Raw genomic sequence first — 11913 nt, forward strand, 5'->3', positions numbered from 1 at the left:
ACTCGGTCTGCTGAAGGCCCGCGGTCAAGGCACATATGAGAAAGCAATCAATGAACAACTAAGTTGTTGCAGCGCGCAACGAAAAACTAATAATTGATGCTTCTCATCTCTCCGTTCCTGTCTGTCTGTCCCTGTCTATCCCTCTCGCTGTCTCTGTAAAGAAAAAAAAAAAAGTGTGATACCTCCCACTTTATTCTTCCTTTTCAAAATTGCTGAGGCTATTGGTATTCTTTTTTGGTTCCATATAAATTTTTGGAATATGTATTCTATATCTTTGAAGTATGTCATTGGTATTTTAATCGGTATTGCATTGAATTTATATATTGCTTTGGGTAATATAGACATTTTAATGATGTTTATTCTTCCTAACCATGAACACGGTATATGCTTCCATTTGTTTGTATCTTCCTTGATTTCTTTTATCAATGTTTTATAATTTTCCAAGTACAAATCTTTAATCTCCCTGGTTAAATTTACTCCTAGGTACTTTATTTATTTATTTTTTTGCAATAGTGAAGGGGATTGTTTCCTTAATTTCTCTTTCTGACAGTTCATTGTTGGTGTATAAAAATGCCTGATTTCTGAGTATTAATTTGATATCCTGCCACCTTGCTGAATTCATTTATCAGGTCCAGTAGTTTTTTGACTGAGACTTTAGGGTTTTCTATATACAATATTATATCATCTACAAATAATGATAGTTTTACTTATTCTTTTCCAATTTGGTTGCCTTTTATTTCTTTTTCTTGTCTTATTGCTATGGCTAGGACTTCCAGGACTGTGTTGAATAAAAGTGGTGAAAGGGGGCACCCCTGCCTTGTTCCTGATCTCAAAGGGATTGCTTTTAATTTTTGCCCATTGAGTATGATGTTGGCTGTGGGTTTGTCATAGATGGCCTTTATCACGTTGCAGTATGTACCATGTATTCCCACTTTGCTGAGAGTTTTGATCATGAATGGGTGCTGGATTTTATCAAATTCTTTTTCTGCATCTATTAAAATTATCATGTGGTTTTTGTCCTTCCTTTTGTTTATGTGATGAATCACATTGATTTGCAAATATTGTACCAGCCTTGCCTCCCCAGAATAAATCCCACTTGATCATGGTGTATGATTTCTTTCATATATTGCTGGATCTGGTTTGCTAATATATCTATATATATATTTTTTGTATTTTTCCGTAGCTGGAAACAGGGAGAGACAGTCAGACAGACTCCCGCATGCGCCCGACCGGGATCCACCCGGCACGCCCACCAGGGGAGACGCTCTGCCCCTCCGGGGCTTTGCTCTGTCGCGACCAGAGCCACTCTAGTGACTGGGGCAGAGGCCAAGGAGCCATCCCCAGAGCCCGGGCCATCTTTGCTCCAATGGAGCCTTGCTGCGGGAGGGGAAGAGAGAGACAGAGAGGAGGAGAGGGGGAGGGGTGGAGAAGCATATGGGTGCTTCTCCTGTGTACCCTGGCTGGGAATCGAACCCGGGACCCCTGCATGCCAGGCCAACGCTCTACCACTGAACCAACTGGCCAGGGCCGGTTTGCTAATATTTTGTTGAGCATTTTAGCCACTAGATTCATCAGAGATATTGGCCTATAATTTTCTTTTTTTGTGTTGTCTTTGCCTGGTTTTGGAATCAGAATTATGCTCGCCTCATAAAAGGAGCCTGGAAATCTTCCTTCCTCTTAAATGTTTTGAAATAGCTTGAGAAGGATAGGAATTCGTTCTTCTTTGAATATTTGGTAGAATTCACTTGTGAAACCATCGGGCCCCGGGCTTTTGTTTGTTGGGAGATTTTTGATAACTGTTTCGATGTCATTTGTTGTAATCAGTCTGTTTAGGTTTTCTGATTCTTCCAGATTGTTTTTTGAAAGATCATATGTTTCAAGGAATTTGTCCATTTCACCTAGGTTTTCTAATTTTTTGGCATACAGTTCTTCATAGTATTTTTTTACAAACCTTTGTATCTCTGTTGTGTCAGTTGTTTCTTATCCACTCTCTTTTCTAATTTTATTTATTTGAGTCCTCTCTCTTTTTTTCTTGGTGATTCTGGCTAAAGGTTCATCAATCTTGTTTACCTTTTCAAAGAATCAGCTCCTGGATTCATTGATGCTATCTATTGTTTCTTTAGCCTCTGTGTCATTTATTTCTGCTCTGATCTTTATTATTTCCATTCTTCTACTACCTCTGGGCATTACTTGCTGTTCTTTTTCTAGTTCTTTTAGATGCAGGGTTAAGTTGTTTATTTGAGCTTTTTCTAGCTTCTTAAGATATGCCTGTAATGCTATGAACTTACCTCTCAGGACTGCTTTTCCTGTGTCCCATAAATTTTGAGTTGTTGTATGCTCATTATCATTTGTTTTTAGGAATTTTTTTATTTCTTCCTTGATCTCATTGTTAACCCATTCATTATTTAATAACATGCTATTTAGTTTCCAAGTGTTTGAGTATTTTTCAGTTTTTCTGTTGTGGTTGATCTTTAGTTTCATGCCATTGTGATCAGAGAAAATGCTTGATATGATTTCAATCTTCTTAAATTTGTTGAGACTGCTTTTGTGCCTTAACATGTGGTCTACTTTAGAGAATGTACCATGAGCACTTGAAAAGAATGTATATTCCCCTGCTTTAGGGCGAAAGGTTCTGAAGATATATATTAAATTGAGTTGATCTAGTATGTTCTTTAGGTCTGCTGTTTCTTTGTTAATTTTCTTTCTTGAGGATCTATCTAGTGATGTTAGTGGGGTATTGAAATACCCTACTATTATAGTATTGCTGTTGATTTCACCCTTTATATCCATCAATGTCTGCTTTATATATTTAGGTGCTCCTCTATTAGGTGCGTAGATATTTATAATGGTTATATCTTCCTGTTGGATAAAGGGAGCACCCTTTATCATTATGTAGTGGCCTTCTTTATCTCTTACTATAGCCTTTGGGGTTTTTTTGTTTGTTTTTTTTTGTTTGTTTGTTTTTTAAAACCACAGGTCTTTTTATTTGTTTTTGTTTTTGTTTTTTTTTTTGTTTGTTTGTTTTTCATTTTTCTGAAGCTGGAAACAGGGAGAGACAGTCAGACAGACTCCCGCATGCGCCCGACCGGGATCCACCCGGCACGCCCACCTTGGGGCGACGCTCTGCCCACCAGGGGGCGATGCTCTGCCCCTCCGGGGCGTCGCCATGTTGCGACCAGAGCCACTCTAGCGCCTGAGGCAGAGGCCACAGAGCCATCCCCAGCGCCCGGGCCATCTTTGCTCCAATGGAGCCTTAGCTGTGGGAGGGGAAGAGAGAGACAGAGAGGAAAGCGCGGCGGAGGGCTGGAGAAGCAAATGGGCGCTTCTCCTGTGTGCCCTGGCCGGGAATCAAACCCGGGTCCTCCGCACGCTAGGCCGACGCTCTACCGCTGAGCCAACCGGCCAGGGCCTAGCCTTTGTTTTTAAAGTCAATTTTGTCTGCTATAAGTATTGCTACCCCAGCTTTTTTTTCATTTCCATTTGCATGAAATATTTTTTCCATCCTTTTACCTTCAGTCTGTGTGCATCTTTTGTTTAAAGTGTGTCTCTTGTAGACAGCATATGTATGGGTCCTGTTTTCTTATCCACACAGTCACCCTATGTCTTTTGATTGGATCATTTAATCTATTTACATTTAAGGTTATTATTGATATGTAGTTGTTTTTGTTTTTGTTTTGCTTTTTTCAGAGACATGGAGTCAGAGAGAGGGATAGATAGGGACAGACAGACAGGAACAGAGAGAGATGAGAAGCATCAATCATCAGTTTTTCATTGCAACACCTTAGTTGTTCACTGATTGCTTTCTCATATATGCCTTAACCGTGGGCCTTCACCAGACCAAGTAACCCCTTGCTCGAGCCAACGACCTTGGGCTCAAGCTGGTGAGCTTTGCTCAAACCAGATGAGCCCGCGGTCAAACTGGCTTCCTCGGGGTCTAGAACCTGGGTCACCGGCACCCCAGTCTGATGCTCTATCCACTGCGCCACCACCTGGTCAGATATGTAGTTATTTATTGCCATTTTATTTTTTAAAGCTGTATTTTTCTTTTGCTGTATTCTTTTACCCCTTTGATCTGTTTACAACAGGCCCCTTAACATTTCTTGCAGCATTGGTTTGGTTGTAATGAATTCCTTCAGTTTTGGGGGGTTTTTTTGTCTGGGAAGCTTTTTATTTCTCCTTCAATTTTAAACAATAGCCTTGGCTGGATAAAGTAGTCTTGGTTGTAGGCTCTTGTTCTACATTACTTTGAATATTTCTTGCCATTCTCTTCTGGCCTCAAGTGTTTCTGTTGAGAAGTCTGATGCATCCTTATGGGGGCTCCTTTGTAGGTGATAGTCTTTTTTTCTCTAGCAGCTTTTAATATTTTCTCTTTATCACTTAGCTTCGGTGTTTTAATTATGATGTATCTTGGTGTAGATTTCTTTGGGTTTCTCTTTAATGGAGTTCTCTGTGCTTCTTGAACTTGTGTGACTTTTTACTGCATCAATTTAGGGAAGTTTTCAGCTATGATTTGCTTGAACAAAGTCTCTATCCCTTGTTCTTTCTCTTCTTCTTCAGGAACCCCTATGATGCAGATGTTATTTCTCTTCATGTTGTCGCAGAGCTCTCTTAGATTTTCCTCAGACTTTTTGAGTCTCTTTTCTTTTTGCTGCTCTGCTTCCATGCCTTCATTTATCTTGTCCTCCAACTTGCTGATTCGATCCTCAGCTTTATCCATCCTACTTTTAATTCTTTCCATTGTGTTCTTCATTTCTGATATTGTATTTGTCATTTCTGACTGATTATTTTTTATTATTTCAATGTTCTTTTTTATACTTGCTATCTCTTTATTTAGTTGTTCATTATGACCATCTATTGTTGTTTTTGCTAAGATCTTTGAGCATCCTAACAATCATTATTTAAACTTTGAATCTGTTAATTTGGTTATATCTGACTCATTCAAGTTCTATAATAGTTTTTGTTTGTTTTTTAAGATAGAGAGAGAAAAATAGACAGGAAGGGAAAGAGACTGAGAAACATCAACTCCTAGTTGCAGTACTTTAGTTGTTCATTGATTGCTTCTCATACATGCCTTGACAGGAGGTGGGGGGGGGGAGGTTCCAGCCAAGTCAGTGACCTCTTGCACAAGCCAGTGACCTTGGGTTTCAAGCCAGCAACCTTTGATTTGAGAGAGGGGCTGTTGGGCAAATAAGTTTGTAAAATGTGATTTTTATGTTTGCTCACTTTGTTAAAAATGGTGTTGCCCACATGAATGGCGCTGCCCAGGTGAAACTGCTAATTACCTTCCTGCTTGGGAAGGGGCTTTGTTATGCTGATGTTGCTGGAGGAGGCATCTTTGTGGGCCCAGATAGTTTTTTAGAAGGAGAAAGGAGAGGAGGAAGAAGGAAGCCAAGATGGCAGGGTGCTGAAGCAGAAGCCAGTTTGTGCAGAGAGGAGAAGGGAGAAGATGTTCAGATGGGAAACCAGAGGTGACTAAGATTGGTGGGGAGCCTTTGATTCTAGGAAAACCCGGATGTATCAGTAGCTTTGTGAGCTCTGAATGAGTGAGTTTGGGAGCCTTGTGTGTTTTTACTCACCTGCTGGGTGCAAGGCTAGGAATAGCCCACCAGTTTTTGGCTCCGCAGTTTCTTTACTGTCTGCTTGAACCTCATGGGAACCTGCACTTGCCTGGTGGCAACGACTATTGCAGCTACTGGGCCTATAGGAAGGAAAGAGAGAAAGGGTAGCATTGACTCATTATTTCACTTAGTTGTGCACTCATCAGTCATTTCTTGTATGTGCCCTGACCTGGGATTGAACCCACGACCTCAGCATGCTGGGATGGCACTGTATCCACCAAACCACCTGGCCAGGGTCTGTTTCTCTACGTTTTACAGTCCTGTGGAATCTGCAGCCATAAGCACCACTGGCCACCAGAATCAAGTGTTTCAAGGGGTGTCCCTTTGGCACAGCCACAACCACAGGGGCAACAGATGTGTGCCCATGTACCTTTCTGGGTGTTTCCATGACCTGGAGCAAGGCAGAGGCTGAAGTCTGTGGTGTTTGGAGAATATTGCAGTAGTTCTCTGGATGTGTACTCATTTAGACCTCTCAGGCTGAAGCTTTAAGATAAGCAAATAGGCCCCTTTCCCAGAAAGACGGCGTGCTTTGCTGCCTCTGTGCTGGGCCCTGGGGTGGGTGAGCCTGTGTGCGAGACCTGTAAGAGCTGTTCCTCCATTTGCTATAGCCCCGGGGACACAGCCTCACCACTCTCTCTGGGGATTCATCTCTCAGGCGCAGGTCTTAAAAGTTGGAGTCCCCAGCATGTGGTTCCAACACTTCACTCCTCAGGGAGAAGCTGGAAGTTGTGACTTCCTTCCCGCCTATGGGTCACCACACCAGGGGATTTCTGACAGGCTTGAGTGTCAGCCTCTCTTTACTGTTTTGACATGAGTTTTTTCTCATTTATCGAATGTGTAGGAGTCACTCGTCTAGTTACTGGGCTTCTTTCACAGGGAACTGTTCTGTATGCAGCTGTAGATTTGGTGTGTCCATGGGACGGGGTGAATTCAGGATCCTCCTGGGTCAGCATCCTGCACTGTAACTGTGTCTCTTATCTTTTTGATGACAGCCATTCTAATGAGTGAGGTGATACCGCATTGTGCTTTTGATTTGTATATCTTTGATGATTACTGATGTTGCGTATCTTTTCATATACCTGTTGGCCTGTGTATCTACTTTGAGGTCTTTTGCCTGAGAGAGGCTGGAGCCAGTTCACAGACCAGTGCAGGCTTCACAGCTTGGACTGAGGTCTGTCTGATGCATGGGTGGGCAAGTGTTCTCTGGGGTCCCTTGGCAAGTTGGTCTCTGAATCCCACAGCTCCCACAGAGGCACTTCTGTTCATAGGGTGTAAGACAAAAACAAGGACATCTTAGGCCACCATGTTGCTAATGTCACTTCTCAGTCTTATATCTATAACAAATGATACTGTCATATATTTTTGCATGTAGCAGTTTGTACATGTGGGAGTAGTTCTATGAGGAAAAGCTAGAATTACTAGATCAAAGGGCTAGTGCAGCTTTCATTTTAATAGATGTCACCAGATTGTTTTGTGCGGCAGTCTGTGCTCCACCTGCAGTGTATGAGTGTGCCTGTTTCCCCGTATCCTGACTCCTTGATTGTACCAGTTTGTGAAAAACAGCAATTCACTGTGGCCCTGATTTGCATTTCTCTTACTATGCAGGAGGCTGAGATGCTTTTCCTGTGTTTGCGAGAGATTAGTGATACTTTTCCTGTGAACTCTCCGTAGTCTTTGTGCATTTTTCTGTCTCAGGTTTTGGTCTTTTACTTTTTGATTCACAGAGTTCTTTCCTTTTTTGGTAGGAGTGACATATTTAGGTTTTCTTTTTAAAAACAAGATTATCCAAGGAACCCAAATATAGAAAGCACAAGAGAGGCTCTGTTTGTGTTTGAGGAGAGAGCAGGATTCACAGGGTGGAACCCAGGAAGGAGCCAGGAGGGGTGGCCTCATCCTGGAGTGGGGGCCATGGGTGGTCTTAGGGTCTGTGTCCCCGAGCTCTTGGCGGCACCCAGGGACACTGACATGGGCCAGTTTTCTGTAACTCACCTGCCTCTTCCTTCATGGTGATTTCCCCCCCAGCTTATGTGTTCCTCAGTGCAGAAGGCCCTGTTTGAGGAGGAGGACCATGTCAAGAAACTGCAGCAAAAGGTGGCTACCCTCGAGAAGCGGAACAGGCAGCTCCGGGACCGGGTAAAGAAGGTCAAGAGGTCCCTGCGGCAGGCGCGGAAGAATGGCCGCCACCTGGAACTGGTGAACCAGAAGCTCAGTGAGAAGCTGGCAGCCACAGAGGGAGCTATCCCGCACATCAACGCGCTGGGCCGGGAACCCGCGGGCAGCACCTACCTGCGGGGTTAGCGGACTCCCAGCGCCCTCTGCAGCCAGCGCTGCTGGGCATGCAGCCACTCCCCAGGGAGCAGAGGGAGATGCTGTTAGATGTGTACATATTTCAGATCTTGTAGAAGATAATTTTACTATGCATTTGATAATGTCTCATTGGTTTAAAGGGCAAGTCTTGCTGCCCCTACCTTGCCTGGCCCCAGACACGGTGCTTGGAAGCCCAGAAGCAGCAGGATCCTGGAGTGCTGTGTGCTTGCCAGGGGCTCGTCCTCAGCTTCTGGGAGCAGCCTGCAAAGTACTAAGAGTGGGGACAGAACATTTTAGACTCTCCAGATATATGAGACTTCAAGGGGCTTGTCCTTTATTTCAGGAACAAAGGCAGTGTGGTCTGAGCTCTAGAACAACTGCTAGTTTTGAGGAGTGACCTGATCAAGTCATGGAACCACCTGGTGTCTCATTTTCCAGCTCCTTGGGAGGATGGTGGCCTTGGGAAGCACCCAGGATGCCTATAAGTAAACATGTGCAGGTGTTCCTGCTGCAGCCAGCAGTTTTCACAGCTGAGGAATGTTAAGACTTAACGAGCTCAGCACAGGTAAGGGAACTGAATCAGGCAGCAGATCATTAAAAAGATAAATTAGACCCAATTTCTAATACCAGCTCCCCAGAGCTGAAGATGCTATCTAGAGGTTACTTTAATCAAGAGGAATGTGGCATTTGTGGGCCTGTCATGTTCCATCACACCACATTGCTAAGTTGGAAAACCCTGAGCAGTGTCTTAGCCCATTCTAAATTTTAATTTATTGTTTGCTCAGTAGTTTCTCTGAGCTTTTCTGAATTCAGGGTGAGCTGCCCCAATAATGTGGACTTCTGTAATGACACTGCCTTACCTATTGGTATCAGGTGACCTTACCTCATTCCTGTCCAGTCTCCCAAAAGACGTGTTCCAGGGGTTCCAGTCTCTTGCTTCTTCATGCAAATGCTTTCCATCCCTCAGGACTGGCCTAGCCCTGGAATGTTTGCATATCAGTCCACCTGTCAAGACTATACCTGTACACAATCAAAACACTTCATCCTCTGGGGAAAGAAACCTTTAAAGACAGATCTACAAGTAACAAGTAAAGGGTTTGTTATACACCTGAGCTTGTAGGCACATTTGATCAAGTCCCAGTTGTGTTACTAAGAAGTCAGCTGACTGTCCTCTCTCAGTTATCTTCTATTGAGAGACTGCCAAACCAAGTTTCCCAAGACCCTACAGGGCCTGATCGTTCAGTCTTCTCCATTGGAAGGGACAATTACTGTAAGGTTTCCATTCCACGGCAGTTGGCAGAATAAAACTTATGTCACTTGAGTCTTGGTGACAGGCCGCTGCCTCCGGGGAGAACTCTGCCCTGCCCTGAATGGCATTGGGACATTTGACTCAAGAGCACCTCATTTCCAAGCTTCTGCCACAACTTTATTAGCTGTATGCTTCCTAGTGGGGTACAATAGAAGGTGCATCTTCTAGATAATGCTTCCTGGGGACATTTCCTTAGCGTGGTTTTGCCTTTACTGAAGAGAATGACAAGCCTAATGGTGATTTATAGTCAGTTTTTGAGGAACTGTGGAATCTGGGTCACTATAGCATTCTCTTCTCCTTTTTCAATAAATATGAGCAATATTTCAGCCACACCAATAAAGCAATGCATTTCTTTTGGGTCAGGGGAATTTCAAGTTTGGCCTGGAAAGACAATTTGGATCCTCTGGGATGTGTGAGTAACACCTGGGGCATTGAGGACACTGAGCTCAAGCCTCTTCTGTATTCCTTGTTGGGATGTGGCCTAACCCTGTCTTCTTGAGGTTTCCATCTCTCAACACACCTGCAGAAAAGCAGTGCTATCCTGGCCTGCTCCCCACAAGGGACAGCAGCTGCATTAATCAGTGTCACTGAAAGCACACTCAGATCAATTGCCAAAGGGAACTCCCCTGTTATCTGCTGTGTTGTTATCCTAACCACAGTCCTTACTCTCTGTTTACTTTACTAGTAGGGACTATATCAAACTAAAAAGCTTCTGCACAGCAAAATAAACAGACAACAAAACACATAGGCAGCCAACTAAATGGGAGATATTTGCGAACAACAGCTTTGATAAGGGGTTAATATCCAAACTATATAAAGAACTTGCAAAGCTCAGCAACAAACAAGCAAACAATCCAATAAAAAAATGGAGGGAGGACCTGCACAGACACTTCTCCTAAGAGGACATACAAATGGCCAACAGATATATGAAAAGATGCTCATCTTCACTAGCTATTAGAGAAATGCAAATCTAACTACAATGAGATACCACCTCACACCTATTACATTGGCTATTATCAACAAGACAAGTGTTAGAGAGGTTGTGGGAAAAAAGGAACTCTCATTCACTGCTGGTAGGAATGTAAATTAGTACAACCATTATGGAAGAAAGAATGGTGGTTCCTCAAAAAATTAAGAATAGAACTACCATATGACCCAGCAATCCCTCTAATGGGTATCTACCCCCAAAACTTGAAAACATTGGTACATAAAGACACACACAACCCCATGTTCACTGCAGCATTATTCACAGTGGCTAATAGAGGATTGGGTAAAGAAGATATGGTACATATACACAATGGAGTACTACTCAGCTATAAGAAATGATGACATATTGCCATTTACAACAACATAGATAGACCTTAAGAACATTATACTGAGTGAAATAAGTAAATCAGAGAAAACTAAGGACTGTATGATTTCACACTTAGGTGGGATATAAAACTGACTCATGGACACAGATAAAAGTGAAGTGGTTACCAGGGGGAGCGGGAGGGAGTGAATGGGGGAAGAGAGTAAAGAGGGACAAATATATGGTGACGGAAAATAATTTGACTTTGGGTGATAAGTATAACATAATCACAGTTCAAATGCTATAGAAACATTTACCTGTAACCTATGTACTCTTATTGATCAATGTTACCCTGTTAAATTTAATTTTCTAAATAAAATTTTTAAAAAAGAAACAAGATGTCAAACAGCCTAACTTAACATTTTAAGGAACTAGAAAAATAAGAGTGAAGTCCAAAGTTAGCATAAGGAAAGAAATAAAGATCAAAGCAGAAATAAATGAAAGACTAAGAATACAATAGAAAAGATTAATGAAACTAAGACTTGTTTTTCTGAAAAGATATACAATATAGACAAACCTTTATTTATAGCCAGATAAAAGAAAGAGAATCAGACATGAAAGAGGGGACATTATAACTAATACCACATAAATACAAAGGATCATAAGAGACTACTATAAATAATTATATGCCAGCAAATTGGACAACCTAGAAAAAATAATTTGTAGACACACCAACTATAAAGATTGAATTTTGAAGAAATAGAGAATCTGGAGAGACCACTTATACAAAGAGACTGAATCAGTAATTAAAAAAAAAAACTCTTCCAATACACAAAAGTTCAGGACCAGGTGGCTTCACTGTTGATTTCTACAAAACATTTAAAATATAATTAATACTATTAATTCTCAAACTCTTCCAAAAAATAAAAACACTCTAAACTCATTTTATAAGGCCCCATTACTCTGATAAAACCAGAAAACCATAAGGAAATTATAGCCAATATTCTTCATGAAAACACACAGAAATACTCAACTAAATAATATTAAAAGTGATATTAAAATAAAATATTCCATTAAAAACAAACTGAAATCAATAATACATTAAATACACCATGATCAAGTGGGGTTTATTCCAAAGATGCTTCAACATTCATAAATCAATCAACAAGATAAATTGCATTAACAAAATGAAAAATAAAAATCATATGATCATCTCATTAAATACAGAAAAGCATTTAATAAAATTCAATATTCATTCATGATAAAGACTCCCTACAAAGTAGATATGGAGGAAAGTACCTCAACATCATAAAGATCACATGCAACAAGCCCGCAGCCAATATCCTACTCAATGGTGAAAAACCAAGAGCTTTTCCTTTAAGATGAGG

The 11913-nt window shown here is 41.7% G+C and overlaps 1 protein-coding gene across 1 annotated transcript in view; it reads left to right on the top strand.

Annotated features, from left to right (window-relative positions):
• CCDC3 (coiled-coil domain containing 3) overlaps positions 1-9118 on the top strand; it is a 108864-nt gene extending 99746 nt beyond the window's left edge. Inside the window, exon 3 of the mRNA XM_066387417.1 lies at positions 7641-9118. Coding sequence (XP_066243514.1) covers positions 7641-7916 — 276 coding nt within the window. The 3' untranslated portion in view covers positions 7917-9118. The remainder of the gene's footprint in view (positions 1-7640) is intronic.
• The last annotated feature ends 2795 nt before the right edge of the window (positions 9119-11913 follow it).

The sequence above is a fragment of the Saccopteryx leptura genome, chromosome 5, assembly GCF_036850995.1.
Source record: "Saccopteryx leptura isolate mSacLep1 chromosome 5, mSacLep1_pri_phased_curated, whole genome shotgun sequence".
Lineage (NCBI taxonomy): Eukaryota > Metazoa > Chordata > Mammalia > Chiroptera > Emballonuridae > Saccopteryx > Saccopteryx leptura.